Below are 15,649 nucleotides of genomic sequence, written 5' to 3' on the forward strand. Positions count from 1 at the left end.
TTATTGGAAGCATGTTGTAATGGCAGGTGTGAATACAATAATACAATATAAGATTAATATCATATGTGGATACTAGCTGGAAATGAGGTAACTCGTTTTAATGGCTGGTGCAAATCGAGTTGAATGACTCATTTCTTTGTTTGCAAAAAAGAGTATATGTGTGTGGGCTGCGTGACGTCACTCAGACTTGTCTCTCTGATTGGTGAAATAAAGACGCTACAAATGTCCTCCCTTAGGGACAGTGTGTGTGTGTGTGTGTTGGAGAGAGGTGAGTGCGCGTGGGCCTCAGGACATGTGGAGACTGGAGAGAATGAGGGAGGCGGGGGCGCGCGTGCACAGGCTTTATGAGATGCAGAGAGGGAGAGAAAGAGAGAGAGAGAGAGCGCGCGCGTAAGAAGGAGTGATAGTGGAGAAGAAGAAGAGAGTTTGTTAATCAGAGTCACAGGCGAGATGTCGTCGCACCGCTGACTCCCTTCCGAATCCTCTCGGTTGTTTTAAACCACGGTGGGAAGAGAACCAGAGGAGAACCGGAGCGGGATCCGCACGCTGACGCCGCGGACAGGAGAGGGACCATGGGCTCTGCTTCGTCCTCTTACCGGGTCATTTACCTGGACGTGGATGGAAGGATTCAGAAGGTACGCAGGTGTTTGTTAGTTTCATGTGTCAACACTCACTCACTCACTCACTCACCTGTTTGTGCTTCACACAAAGCAACGACTAACCTGCAGTAAGAAGTCATGGCAGGCTGCGTGATGGTGTGATTAGTGTCAACAACACGTGACCGAACTTTTAAAAGTCTGTGTTTTGAAATAAAAATAATGATACATATTTATTATGCTTTTATATAAATATATAGGTTCATTTCACAGCCTTTACAATAACAATAAGTCATTTATTAATGTAATATTGTTACGGGTTAGCAACTACACAAACTTCTCCTTAGTAAAGTACCCAGTGTTATAATTATTACACAAGCCTGGTTGGTAAAGTGATAAAAATAATATTAGGTTTTTTTAATGTGTATATAGTAAAGCACACTTGTTTACAGGTAAAAACCTGGTCAAAGGTTTAGGTCACATATAGAAAAGATCATTAGATTATTTCTAATATTTCTAGTGCAGAGCTCATTTTGAAAGAAATTATACATTTTCTAGTGCAGATATAATGTTATGAGAGTGCCAAACTAAATTATATATTATATTTTAGAGAAAACATTTCTGAAAAAAGGCCACACGTTAGAACAATCAAATGAACGTCAAATGTTCAAATAAGAATGTGTCAGAGATCATGTGCAGAATATAGATCATTTATTTAAATACATTTTTCTGTACATCAAAAGTGGAGAGAAAAATGAGGGGCCAAAAAGAGAGATATGGATAAGTCAATTCAGAGGGGCCACTGAGCTGTCTTACTCTCAAATATCTGGAAGCTGCTAAAAATCCACAGCGAATCCATACGTGGACTTTAGAGAAGTCAGATGTGATATGTGCTATTCTGTCATTAAATGCTCAACTAAATAAAAGGTTCGTAAAGTCCTGATTGATGTGGCAGCGGCAGCAGAGACAGCAGAGGTTTACTGCAGTACCATTTCTGCTTGTTGTGTCCTGTGAGAATAAGTTACAGTCGAGTGAGTAAATTATATACAAATATACAGGTTTGTTTATTTAGTCTAAATGTCACATCAGAGTATCAGAGTGAATGTAATAATACGGAACACTTTACTGGCTAAAAATAGTTAGAATAGCCTCAATTGTGATGGTGAATCATCACCTTTCACTGGAACCTTGCCATTATGGAGTGTATTCATCTCGAGTGTGTGTGTGTGTGTGTGTGTCACAGAGAGAGGGAGAGAGTGTTGATAGTCATTTTAGGCAGAAGAAGATGTGTTTGTTTGTTTGTGGAATAAATCAGAGTGGTCCATGAAGACTTGCAGAGCACTGACACTGAGGTTTTTAACCAATGAAATCTTACTATGCATGAATTATTAAATCCATTTATACACAGGCATACACATTAAATGCACATTACTACACATTACATACATAACTTCCATTTACTTGGCCTAAACAAGGCCTTCTTCCTGAACTTAACCATAACCAATTAATGACTAACCCTAATCTTTACCTAACCACAATTCAAATCTTAGTCTCAAACTTGACCTGTTTTTATGCCAGAAAAGGTCCTAAACACACACACACACATGCACTGTTCTCATAGACAATGAAGGGCAGTGAAACCTCAGTATATTTGTCCCCTAAATGTTGAAATGCAGAGAGTTGTCGGAGTGCGTCTCCAGACTGTAGTGTGTGTGTGTGTGTGTGTGTGTGTGTGTGTTTGTGGAGACAGAGAGTGTAGTCACAGCTCTGTTGACATTGACAAATCAATGAAGGTTGAACGGCAGCTCATAAAAGACCATATAATGAGTTTTATGCCTCACCAGGACTTTGCATTTATTGCATTGTGTCTTCTTTATGGAGTTCACAGGCTGTGTGTGTGTGTGTGTGTGTGTGTGTGTGTGTGTGTGTGTGTGTGTGTGTGTGTGTGTGTGTATCTGCTCTCAAACACACATCATTTCCTCATGCATGTCCTTTCCCAACTCTGACAAAGAAAAAAAAAAACGCAACAGCAGATTAAATGTACTGTATCTGTTTATATAGGATTTTTTATTTAATTTAATACTGTATGAGTGTGTGAGTTCGCTGTTATTGATCTTTTGTGTGATTAACATTTGGTACTTAGTTCAACTGAACATACTGTGTAGATTTTGGATATTGTCATATCATGATAAGGTATCTATGATGACCTTTCCTAGTTTTAAAACCTTTTGCATTGATAATCATCATATTCATACATATAAATACATCAGTGAAATACAATAAATATTACAATTAAATCTAATATCTATTGATTAAATATGTACAATGTAATTATATTTTAAAAAGTTACTTAATAACATCTAATTATTTGTGTTATAGCTGAATTTGATCATATTTGTAGTCAATGTCATTGTTTCTAACACATGTAAATATCCTTCATTCAACATAAAAAAAGAGATAAACTTATAAGGTAATAAGTGTATTTGAAGTATGTAATAATGATCATAAAGACTAGATATTTTATTTTAGAGTGCATTTACAGTGTATTGTCCCTCATACATCTGAAAAGAAAACATTTCATGAGTCCAGACAAACAATGTGTGCAGCTTTATCTAAAGACTCAAATATCCAGATATTAATAGCCTTATGTCAGTGTTTCAGATGCTGTCACACAAATGTTTCTTCGTTTTCTGCATGTTCTTTATCAATTACAAATCAGCCGAGCAGTTACAAAGCCATGTTATTACTCCGCTCAGAGTGTTTGTTACCGGCAATCTTTTTTTTTTGTATTTTACTTTTTGTGGTTATTCAGGTTAATCACTTTATTGCTTATTCACATTATTAGTATTGCATAACTTTAGTTGGGTTACGCATGAAACAACTGGTGAGGACTAAATTGGTTTTGATGTTTAAATTTTGCAGTGGTTAATACTGTTGAGTGTTAACCTGCTGCTGTAAAACCAAAAATAAAGTATATTCACCTTCAGTAATCAGTATAATAGCACTAATAGGTGCTGTCCTGTCTGAGGAGTTGCTGTCATCAGTGTTGCACCACTTATAATATAGATTATTTAATGAATTTATTTCTTTTGGTTCTTTTATTATATGTACTTGCTGATGTGCTACTGGTCAAGACACTATAGACACATATCTGTGCTGTGTAAATGTTTGTGAATGAGTGAATAGCAAAGTATATAAGAGTAAAGATCATTTACCATTGTTTTGGACAGTAAACAGCATCGTTCTTCAGTGCCTCACTCATAGAGTATACATATATAAATATTCAAATAATTAATTCATAGATGAAAAGGTAATGAACTGGTACATTCTCTAAAACAGTGTTCTCAAAGACTAGATTGGGACCCATGGATGGGCCACTGAAGATTTCTTTTTGGTCTCCAAACACATTTGCTGAATTTTCCCAACCTTTTAGTTAAGATATGTGTATATTATTATTAAATAAAATGCGTACAAGTTGATGGGGCTGTACGCTCTTGTCATGACTGATATTGGGATTTGGGTCACGGCAGTCTGCTTCAAACACATGGAATCCAGGTGCTACTGATTGTCTTGTAGAAATGCAGGACGGATGAGAATCTACATAGATAATTGGTGTAATGTGTGATAATTCACTAAAAGCTTTGGATGTTGAGCTATATTTTGGATAAAGAAGCTTCAGGATACTGGGGTGGATAGTTTTTTTTCTATCTTTAGATATTTTGATTAGTCAAGTCACAGTGAGAATTATTAAGTTAAAAAGACAACTTAAAAAAAGGGTTGTTTGAGTTTCAGCGTCTTCTGGCTTTGGGGATTTCAACTGCAGCAACAGCATTGTTTACAGAAACAGTAAAAAAAAGTCTTTAACTTTCTTGAATATATTTAAAACCTGAAGTCAGTTATTCAGTTATGTTCCTCATGAAATGTAGGTAGTCTGATACTAGAGCTGTATCAATAATTCAATGGTAAATGGCACATTTCCTATCATTCATCTTTCTTACCCATTCACAAGCTGCCTGCACAGCTGTCAGGAGCAACGTGGGGTTAAGTGTCTTGACCAAATTAATCGCCAACTATTGTGATAATCGATTCATCGGTTTCAGTGTTTTTTGTTTCATTAACACAAGCTCTCTGATTTTTCATCTTAAATGTGAATATTTTCTGGTTTCTTTGCTCCATATAAATTACAAAATCATTTTTTTGGAGGTTTGGGAAACATGGATCGATGTTTCAGTGGTAGGTGGAAGTCAGTGTAGGTGTGATGTTCTCTAACTGCTGATTCCACCAGCTCCTGCCTCTTCCACCTGTGACAGGCTGCCAGTGGCAGACTGCTCAAGTGCTCTTTGACCTTTCTTCTCCACAATCATCCTCCACTCACCCTGTGACAGCACTCGTTAAACCAGAGCCCGCCCCCCCCCCCCCCCCCGTCGCCAGGTCTCAGCGTGTCTCTTCTTACTGTCCTCTTCTCATGCATCACATTTAAATGTCCCTTTTATCTATGTGGGTCAACCCTCCCTGTGCAGTGCACAAACCATTTTTCATGTTAAATGGCAGCACTTGACGGTTTGTGAATTATGAAGAACGCTACATATTTAACACTGCTGTGTGTATGTGGAAAAAAGCCTTTTACCATGGGAATCACACTTTGTTTGTTGATCAACTTTTTTTAAATACATTTTTAAAAATAATAACACAAATACAAAACACACACACTGAACATACAGGACATAGTATAGTGTAATTAACCTCTACCCAGAATGAAATGCAATCCTCATATGATATGATGAGTATAACGTCCTTGTAACAAGCATTCATATTTAACATAACGCCAAAATCTGAAAGTATAGCAGTTCATCCAAAATTACCCAACGAACCATGAGGTAAAGTATAACGAAACGAAAAGTTGAGTGGTCAGTGACATTTTGAACTGGAATGTTGTTGTGCATTAGCATACCTTTTCAAGATGGGAAATAAAATAGCACACTAATAAAATAAAAAATAAAATAAAAAAAACATTCCTTCCATTAAATGAATTTCTCTTAAATCAGTTCTGAGAATGAGGCACTTGTATTGTATTGTCTACATAAATAAAAGTCTGGCACTAAAAATTTAAAACATAAATAAATAAAATGTAATGAACTAAGAGCAGCCAATGTTATATAAAACCCACATCGCCCTGCGCATTAAAGTGCCGTACCTTGTATATAGAGAGGTCAGTTGAACGAGTAAGGCTCTTATGGTGTTCAGTTGCTATAATATTTGTTCATCATGGCAACGGGAAGCGACTGGTGACTGATAATAGTTCGCTGGGTGAAAGTCTATTCAAAAGACCAGTCCATGCCTTCAACAATCAGAGCTGGATCAGACTCCAGCATCTGAGCCGAGTTGTTGGTTGAAAAAGGTCTCCGCAGCCCCAGTGGTGCTGAATGAGTGCCGGATCCTTTGAAGTACACCACAAGAGTTGCAGGGTATCGCAGGCTGAATTTAATATCCTCCTGGTACAGCTGTGATTTCACCTTCTTAGAGGCGCTGCGTTTGGCCATCAACCAGGAAAGTCCGGGAAAATAAGAATTACAAGCATAGGATGAATGGCTGGGGACGTGCATTTCAACCTGCCACAGGAGTTGCTGGTCGACTTCGACACTGCCATTGTTCCGTCTGTCCTGTGCACCTCTATCACTGTGTGGTTTGTCTCAGCCACAAAACAGGACAGGACCAGAGTGCAAGTCTGCACACAAGATCATCGGTGCTGACCTTCCCTCCATCCAAGACCTGTACAGGTCCAGGGTACGGAAACGGGCAGCAAACATCTCTGCAGACATAAACTGTTTAAAGTGCTGCCTTCATGCAGGCGCTACAGAGCACTGTCTGCACAGAGACAGTTTCTTCCCCAAGGCTGTCTCTCAAATGTACAATTAATGGTCATCTCTGCACTACGCTCACTTGCACATACCGGTTCTATTCTCAATAACTTGTACTTTTATATTTATATCTTCTGATCTTCTTCTGTTTATATATTTGCTTTTTGTTCATAACCAAGTCAAATGTCTTGTTTGTGTGCACAAACTATGCCTATAAAGGTTCTGATTCTTATTTCCACTGTCCTGTGCTTGTGTTCACTAAGCCAAAGAATGTGCCAAATAAGACCACCAAACAGCAAAGGCACACAATAACACAACTGACTGATGGAGGCAGCAGTGAATTAGTATATACCTATACACATTACAAATCGTCTCATGTGATTATGTGTTGTTTTTCCTCAGGTGGTGTTCAGTAGATTCTGCAGCCCGTATGACATCAAGGAACTGTTCTGTACAGCTCTGGGTGTTCAACGGTAAACACACACACACACACACACAATCAGAGTCTACTGTTTATTATCAAACTAGTGCAGTGCCCGTGCAAAATCTGTTTTTGTGTGTGTTTTTATTAATTGTTGGTTTGGTGTGTCTGAGAGCTCATTGTTAAAGTTCAGTGACATTTTTATTTGTGTATGGTAGAAAGCAAATACTGATACTGACAAACAATAAGTATGGGAAATTAAACTACATGGTTGCACCGGGATGCAGAGCTAGAGTTCAGTAGTGTGAGGAAAGCTGCAGGAAAGAAGCTTCCTCTGAACCTGCTGGTTCGAGTGCGGAGAGACCTGTAACGCCTCCTGGAGGGGAGTGGGGTGAACAGTCTGTGGTGCCTGTAGACACACAGAGATATGTGATTAACACACAGCCAGACAGACCTTCCTGGAATTTATAGATAGATAATAAACACTGCCGTGATATGATTTTAATTATTTTCTTATGTTGGAAAACATAAGAAAATAATGTTTTAAATCAAATTATTACCACTACTGTTGATCCCTAACATATCCTATGTCAGGGATCAACAATAGTACTAATAATTTGATTGATAAAAAAAATAATAATTATAATTTCATTTTTTTTATTAAATCATTTGAAAACGTAATTAACTTTAGATCAGGGCACCAAGGAGAAGATAATCCATCTATGCCTTTAAAGTCAGTCTAAATAATCACTGTAATTCATTATAGTATCAAATATTTCCCAATTGAACAGTATTAAGACACAGAGCGTTCCTTTAACTGAATAAAAGTAATCATTTATTAAATCAAACAACAAAAATCAATTAAACAATTCGGTTCACTGTTATGTATTATAATGTGTATTATTACGTTGACATGACACTGAATACCTGCTGATTACTAATAGAGAGTCAACAATGCACAATCAAAATTAAGTGTTACTAAATTATGTGGAGAAATGTGATCAGTTCTTCTGGAGGGTGACACATTCATGATATCCTGTATAACATGTGTTTTTGTCTCCATGAAGGAACACAAACCTGTCCCTGCTGGATTCCTCTGGAGCCATGGTGTCCATCGACCCCACCATGCCACACAACACAGAGAGGTACTGGAAAACATGGACAAACCACAGTATTATTGTTTGTTGCTGATGATCATTTTAGGAGCTTTCTGACCTGTGAGTAAACCTTGAGCATAGTTAATGAAGCAGGTGAAAAGATGATGAGGTTTAGAATTAGTCATTTTTTGCACACATTAAGTGATAGTGAATTTTTGCCCTCTGCATTAAACCCATCCTCATTACACACCAGTAGTGAATACACACAACAACAAGTGTGCAGGAGTAGTGGGCAGTACTTTTCTTCACCCAGGGAGCAAAGGGGGATTGGGTGCTTTGCCCTTGGCCCGTCCCTGGATTGAACCAGCAACAAACTCAATTCCTTTCCTCTTGGCCACAGGCCATGGCTTGATGTAATACTCTTCAATCTCTCGCCACGTCCAGATGGAAATGGCAAGAAGCGTAAATGATCTTTTCTTTTCTTTGCTGTTTTCAAAAGGTGCCAGCACTGTAACATTACACCAAGTAAAAAAGACTCTTTACACATTACAGATATAATAATAGAAACGGAGACAGAATGAAGTTAACCAGAGGAAAGAAAGAGAAATAAAGTATGTTTAAGTTTACGTTTTGTGCCGACTTTACAGACCCCTGACGACTAGCAGCAAATCTAAACCTAAACACTTTACGAGAATGCACAATTGTGCCACACGAGTGAGATCCATCTAACTGCAGGTGGAGAGTCAGACAGTCAGACAGTCAGTCAGTTTTCATTCCATTTAAAGAGCAATCCAAAAATAAAAAGATAATAAAATTAATACTGCACTACAACTCATACTCAAAATAGAATTCATCAGTTAAAAATCCTCCGTTAGGTCATCATAAACAACAGCTGCCTGAAAAATTGTCTTTAAACATTTCCAATGTATTTGGGTCCAGAACATAACTGATGACCACCACAATCGTAGATAATACCGTGGAATATGCTTCTTCCATCCATCCATCGTCAATCACTCTACTCCAGCAGAGCGCCCCAGACTTGCTTTTCACTGGCCACATCCTCCAACTCTGACTGGGGGATCCCTAAGGGCTCTCATGCCAGCGTGGAGAAATAATCTCTCCACCTATTCGTTGGTCTGCACTGGGGTCTCCTCCCAGTTGGACGTGCCAGGAGGCATCCTTAACAGATGCCTAAACCACCTCATCTGGAGTTGGAGTGTGCTTATTGTTTTTATTCATATAAATCAAGTAGGGTTGCAAATCATGCCTCTTTCTAAATAAAAACGGGTTGATAAACTACAGTTGGTTAATTATTAACAATAAATAGAAAACACATTTTTCTTTCTTAAATTTGTAGTCAAATTAAGGTTCTTTAGAGAGAGCCTGGTGTCACTGGGATACACAGATATGACCAAGTGCATCTGGGGGAATGTGCTGTGTTTGGTTTTCACAAGAGAGAGTTTGTCACAGAGGAAGTTTTTATTTCTGTTTCAGAGCTGTTAGATGTAACATTTGTAAGTAACGGTCCACAAGCTTGTCGTATTCGACCCTCGTCAGGTCACCCTCTGTCAGCTGATCCTGGGTCACACTCATCTGAAAAGGTTATATGAGGGTGGGCTGAAAAGTTCATAGGGAGACTAAGAAGGAATAATGGTAGTGCAATAAAACTGGGTATGCATTAAATTCGACCATTCATGATGCTTACTGCATGGTTTCTTTCCACATTTGAAAGCTTACTGATGAAAATTAGTACTAGAGATATTTTGAAAAGCTCCAGCTTAATCAACTCTCTGCAATAATGGGCAGGTTATTTCAAACACCTATGAAAGAAGTACGTAGACCACAGGGGAGACTGTGTTGGAAAATATACCACATTTGGTCAAATTCAGCTATTGCATCATAGTCAGCCTATGAATCTTTCAAGCCCACCCTCATAGGCATTAACACAGGGACACACCTTGTATGGCATAATAAATGGTCGAAATTGTAGGTCCTGTGTACCTTCACTCTGTCCTCCTCCTGTCTGGGCCTGCTGTTAGTGTGTGTATGTGTGTGTGTGGGAGAGACTTTTGTGTTTCTGCCCCTGCCATTCATGCACAGGGTTGAAAAATTGCAAAATTCAAACACCGCCTGCTCTCACGTTACCGTATATTTTACCCTCTGTCTTGCTACGGTGGCCCTGAAGGTCAAAACAGCCCTGAAGGTCAAAACAGCCCTAAAGGTCAAAACACAACAACATTACAGAAAACACAACAACATTACAGAAAACACAACAACATTACAGAAGACACAACAACATTACAGAAGACACAACATTACAGAAAACACAACAACATTACAGAAAACACAACAACATTACAGTAAACACAACAACATTACAGAAGACACAACAACATTACAGAAAACACAACATTACAGAAAACACAACAACATTACAGAAAACACAACATTACAGAAAACACAAAAACATTACAGTAAACACAACAATATTACAGAAAACACAACATTACAGAAAACACAACAACATTACAGTAAACACAACTACATTACAGAAAATACATAAACATTACAGAAAACACTACGACATTACAGAAAACACAACATTACAGAAATTACATAAACATTACAGAAAACACAACATTACAGAAGACACGACAACATTACAGAAGACACATTACAGAAAACACAACAACATTACAGAAAACACAACAACATTACAGAAGACACATTACAGAAAACACAACAACATTACAGAAAACACAACAACATTACAGAAAACACAACAACATTACAGAAGACACGACAACATTACAGAAGACACATTACAGAAAACACAACAACATTACAGAAAACACAACAACATTACAGAAAACACAACATTACAGAAAACACAACATTACAGACAACACAACATTACAGAAAACACAACAACATTACAGAAAACACAACAACATTATCGAAAACACAACAACATTATAGAAAACACAACAACATTACAGAAAATACATGAACATTACAGAAAACACAACAACATTACAGAAATTACATTTACATTACAGAAAACACAACAACATTACAGAAAACAGGGGGGTATTCCATCAACGTAGCTAAGAATTGCCAGACTTAGGTGTAAGCTTGAAGCTTGACTAAGCTCCACTTCCCAATCTAGCTCCAAGTCGTTCCATCAAGTGAAATCAGCTGGCTCCACCTGACGCTTAGTCAAGCCTCACCTGTTAAGCCTCAGCTTGTGCACGCCCACAGGGAAAATAAAAAGCCCATTCTAGTCGAGCGCGGAAACTGTCAAAAATGCCGAAAAGCAAGAGGAAAAGAACGTGCAGAGATGTTCTCCGCAGCGGAGCAAACCCTCCTCATGGAGGTATATGAGGATAATATAATCCACATAATCCAAAAGAAGGGCAATACCGCGGCAATCAATAAAGCGAGGGATGTGGCGTGGCAGAATATTGCCAACAGGCTGAATGCATAAGGGACAAAGAAAATGAAGTATTTCAGCATCATCATGTTATATAAATCCTCCATCAAAGGACAAAATATATGTAGACAATAATCTACCAATTGATTTCTTGATGGTTTTTGTTTTAAACTAATCAATTATGTGGACCTATTAATGCAACCAAATCCCTAAAATGAAAAGGAAAATCCCCAAAGAACAAAAAGACAGCCCTAATCAGTAACATTCATATAATAATTCAAATACATAATTAAAATAGCATTATGGTTTCACTGCAATGTATGTGAAATTCTCCATATTTGATCATTTGGCAGCCCTAGTAGTAATGTTAGAATGTGATATTCATCACATTTATCAACTGAATGTTATGCAAATCGATGGGATAGCTTTCATTTATTTCCTGCATTGTATAGAATTGATATCATTTTCATTTAAGCCTGTCATTTTTACATGCTGTATTTGTGCTACTTCTGTATTTTGTCCCAGATGCTATATGTTGAATTGTTGTATTTTCATTTTATTTTATGTAAAGCACTTTGAATCACCTTGTGCTAAAATGTGCTATATAAAGTAGCCTTGCCTACATTTTTGATAATAATAGGCTACATTTAATCAAAGTATTTTACATGACTCATCACATTTATCATACAATTGATGGTAAATTATTACATTAAGAAATGCAATGTTGGTTATCATTCTATAGGAAATAATCATATGACAGATCGATTGATTGTAAAAAAGTTATTATTTATCTAGAATCATTTTAGCACATCAAGTAATTCAATGGAGGACCCCTATTACAGTAAGTGAATGCAGATGACAGTAAATTGATCATCTGTCTCCTATCAATCGGACGCCCTAACCCTTGTTACATCAAAAGAATGACGATCTCTTTAAATTTCCTTTTATTATATTTTTTTTGCTAATTAGTTTAATTTTGTATTTATCTGTGTCTTATTTTTTATTATAAATCTTGGTGATAATGTTCTTTCATGTATTTATAGATAATATATAATTACTAGTATAAATAATTTCTTTCATACATTTTATTATATATTTTATGTTTTACATATTATTTTATCATTCCATGACAGTTGTGTGTCTCTGTTTCTGTCTATTGGACATTCTTTGATCATAGATGGTGCTAAGCTTCACTTTTAGCCTGCTACAGACCAGGTTTGCCCGGCAGCATGAGTTACCATGGTTACATGGCTGGCATTCACATTAGCCACCTTGGTGGAACAGGGTTGAGGCTCAGATTGATGGAACGGAAACCTGAGCCACAGTTATGGCTTAGCCATGGTTGAGGCTTAGCCAGAGTCATAGTTTCCATGGTTACTGAGTTGGGGCTAATCTCAGCCTCTTTGATGGAACCGAACTCTCACTCATATTAGCCAGACTTGGCCTTTTAAGCTTGGCTTGGGAAGTATATACTTGAGAAGTACGCTGGGAGTATATACTTGTATGTGGTTGTTTCTCAATACTCAAGTAAGCAAGTATGTATGTATTGTTCTGCTGTTTAAATGGTGCTCATTACCACCACCTACAGTGTTGATAAATGAACATATGAAATACTTTTAATAAATGCATATATATTGTTATTATTTTCACATTTTAAATATTTAACTTTATTTATTAATTTATTTCTATTAAAATATACAATACAAATAATACAATGTGGAAAATAGATATATTACAGCATTGTAGAGTAGTATATATACTTTACACTATAATGTATAACGTGTACAAATATATACTACTCTACATATCTAATATTTACATATTATATTTAAATATAGATACAATGACTGTGCGACTTTAATATAAATCTAAAATTCAAAGTTAAAATAAATAAAACATTAATAATATACAAACTTTCAAACTGTCAGGTCAAAACGTTTCCATTAAAAACAAAATAACACGTCAACAACAAATCTATGGATCTAATGACAGCGACGTCTGAGCCAGCGGATCATTTCATCAGGACAGGCCGAGGTAACGCTGCTCTGTGCCGGGCACAGTGAGCGCCGAGCGTCCGCAGAGGCGGAGCTTATCACCTCCGACAAACGTCGCTGCCAAACTATAAATACGTCATATCTTCATACACAAACCACATGTTTGAATTCTAAATGACTAATTTCTCGCCTCAAGTGATAAAAATATTTATTTCAGATTTATATTTCTATTATTTGCTGCTATGCTCCGCCGAAATGTATTCTGGGATACATGGCCATACCAAGTACGCTTAAGTCACCTGCGATGCATACTTGGTAAAAATGGGCGGAGCGAGAACACTTCCGGGTTTGAGAACTGTCCTCGCTGTTCGCTTACTTGAGAATTGGAACAGCACTTGGACTGAGGCTGATGACGTTGTCACAAGTATGGGAGTATGCAAGTACGCACAAGTACGCACAAGTACGCACAAGTATGGATATTGAGAAACGGCCTGTGTGTGTGTGTGTGTGTGTGTGTGTGTGTGTCCTGCTCTTCGCCCACTTTAAATACAGTCAAATGGATGTCACTCAGCAGAATTGTGCTTTTCCTTCTCATAAAGTTTTTAGGTTAATGACTTTTAAAAAGTCACCAGGGTCTGTAAAATCGCTAAATATGCACACGGATACGGCTCACAGGACCAGACCTCAAATCCAGAGAAGACATGTTCCAAGGAACCCAGACTCTGCATTCATTATGAGGAGTGTAACTGAATCATTAGAATCAGTTAATTCAAAATGTTTGTTCAGTACTTCCTCCATGACCAGAACACAGACTCCGTCTGACACTGGACTGAACTACAGCAGCAGGGTTTGTGATAAAGCTCGCCTTGCGATCAGCAGTGCTGTCGCTAAATACACCAGACTCCTATGTTAAATATTGAGATTTTAGACATTTCCCTGGTAATTGTTGTTTTGGGATCGTTAAGTATTTTTAACTGATCTACAGTTTGGCATTTTTCGGCTTGATTCTTGTGTCGGACGTCTCTTACTGTGATGGCACTCTATCCAGTCAGTGTTAGGTATACTTCGCCTCAGCTCGCATGGAACCTCGAACCCTGAATGGGTTACATTTCTAATGACGTATACATTATTGAAAATCAGTAGTTATGAAAAACCTTGCTTCATTCGTAAATTGTTGATTATGATAGTTTGTCTTGATTTTTATTACATTTGATTAAAAACAGAAAACGAGTATTCAATTCATAAATGTGATGTAACAAAGGTAAAGGGCAAATATTAACCATATATGCTGCTTATCTTTTTGTATTTGGGATGAATTAAACCTCTGTTGGGTATTTTAACATAAAATAGATTTTGATTTGATTGTGTTGAGTTAAAAACTGAGGGTTAAAGAAGATACACCTCAAAGCAGTTGTAAGTGCACGTGCCAATATATAAAAAACATCATCATACACCATGTGCAATATATTGTACATAATTCATATATACATATATACAGTATGTATATGTATGTGTATATATATATATATATGTGTATGTATATATATAAATATATATACATATATGTATGTGTATGTGTATATATGTATATATATATTTATATATATATAAATATTATATATATACATATACATATGTATATATATCCATTTCCTCCAAATGTGATGGTCTCGCACACTTTACAATCAAGGTAATAAGTGTAATAAGTTTAGAGTAGCAGAAGATGTTTTCAGGGAGCCATTAAGTTTGCAGTGAAAATATAATGTATTACATAGACATAGACTCCATGTTTTTATCATACTATCCTCTGTGTGTGTATGTGTGTTTATTTTAAAAAGTGTCAGGATGAATATTTATTTATGTAACAAGTAACACATGTAGAGGCTTTTATAACAGCAACAACACCCTGAATAATATATTAGTTAATAAAATAATAGATGCTCATAAATCATAAAGACAAAAAATATAGCAAGTGTGCTTTTTGTATAGATGGAGAATGTGTTTAGCTTCACATCTGACATGCCCGTGTGTGCCTGTGTGTGTCTGTGTGTGTCTGTGTGTGCCTGTGTGTGTCTGTGTTCAAGGTCACCATACCGAGTGTTGCCAATGACTGGAGGACAGCTTGCTGGTGAGTTGTGGATCACACTCATGTTTGGCCATTAAATTACATATAATTGGATCATAAATGTAAACAGACACAATACAGACAGAAGTTGAATAATGTTAATATTCAAATATTCAAATATTGGC

The 15,649-nt window shown here is 37.0% G+C and overlaps 1 protein-coding gene across 2 annotated transcripts in view; it reads left to right on the plus strand.

Annotated features, from left to right (window-relative positions):
- Positions 1–367: 367 nt before the first annotated feature.
- Positions 368–15,649, plus strand: part of pde9aa (phosphodiesterase 9aa) — a 43,452-nt gene continuing 28,170 nt past the window's right edge. Inside the window, exons 1-4 of one of the 2 annotated variants that reach the window (XM_058614549.1) lie at positions 368–635; positions 6,857–6,927; positions 7,943–8,020; positions 15,484–15,527. In XM_058614549.1, coding sequence (XP_058470532.1) covers positions 573–635; positions 6,857–6,927; positions 7,943–8,020; positions 15,484–15,527 — 256 coding nt within the window. In that variant the 5' untranslated portion in view covers positions 368–572. The remainder of the gene's footprint in view (positions 636–6,856; positions 6,928–7,942; positions 8,021–15,483; positions 15,528–15,649) is intronic. The other variant, XM_058614559.1, reaches the window with a different exon arrangement.

Source organism: Solea solea, chromosome 2 (assembly GCF_958295425.1).
Source record: "Solea solea chromosome 2, fSolSol10.1, whole genome shotgun sequence".
Lineage (NCBI taxonomy): Eukaryota > Metazoa > Chordata > Actinopteri > Pleuronectiformes > Soleidae > Solea > Solea solea.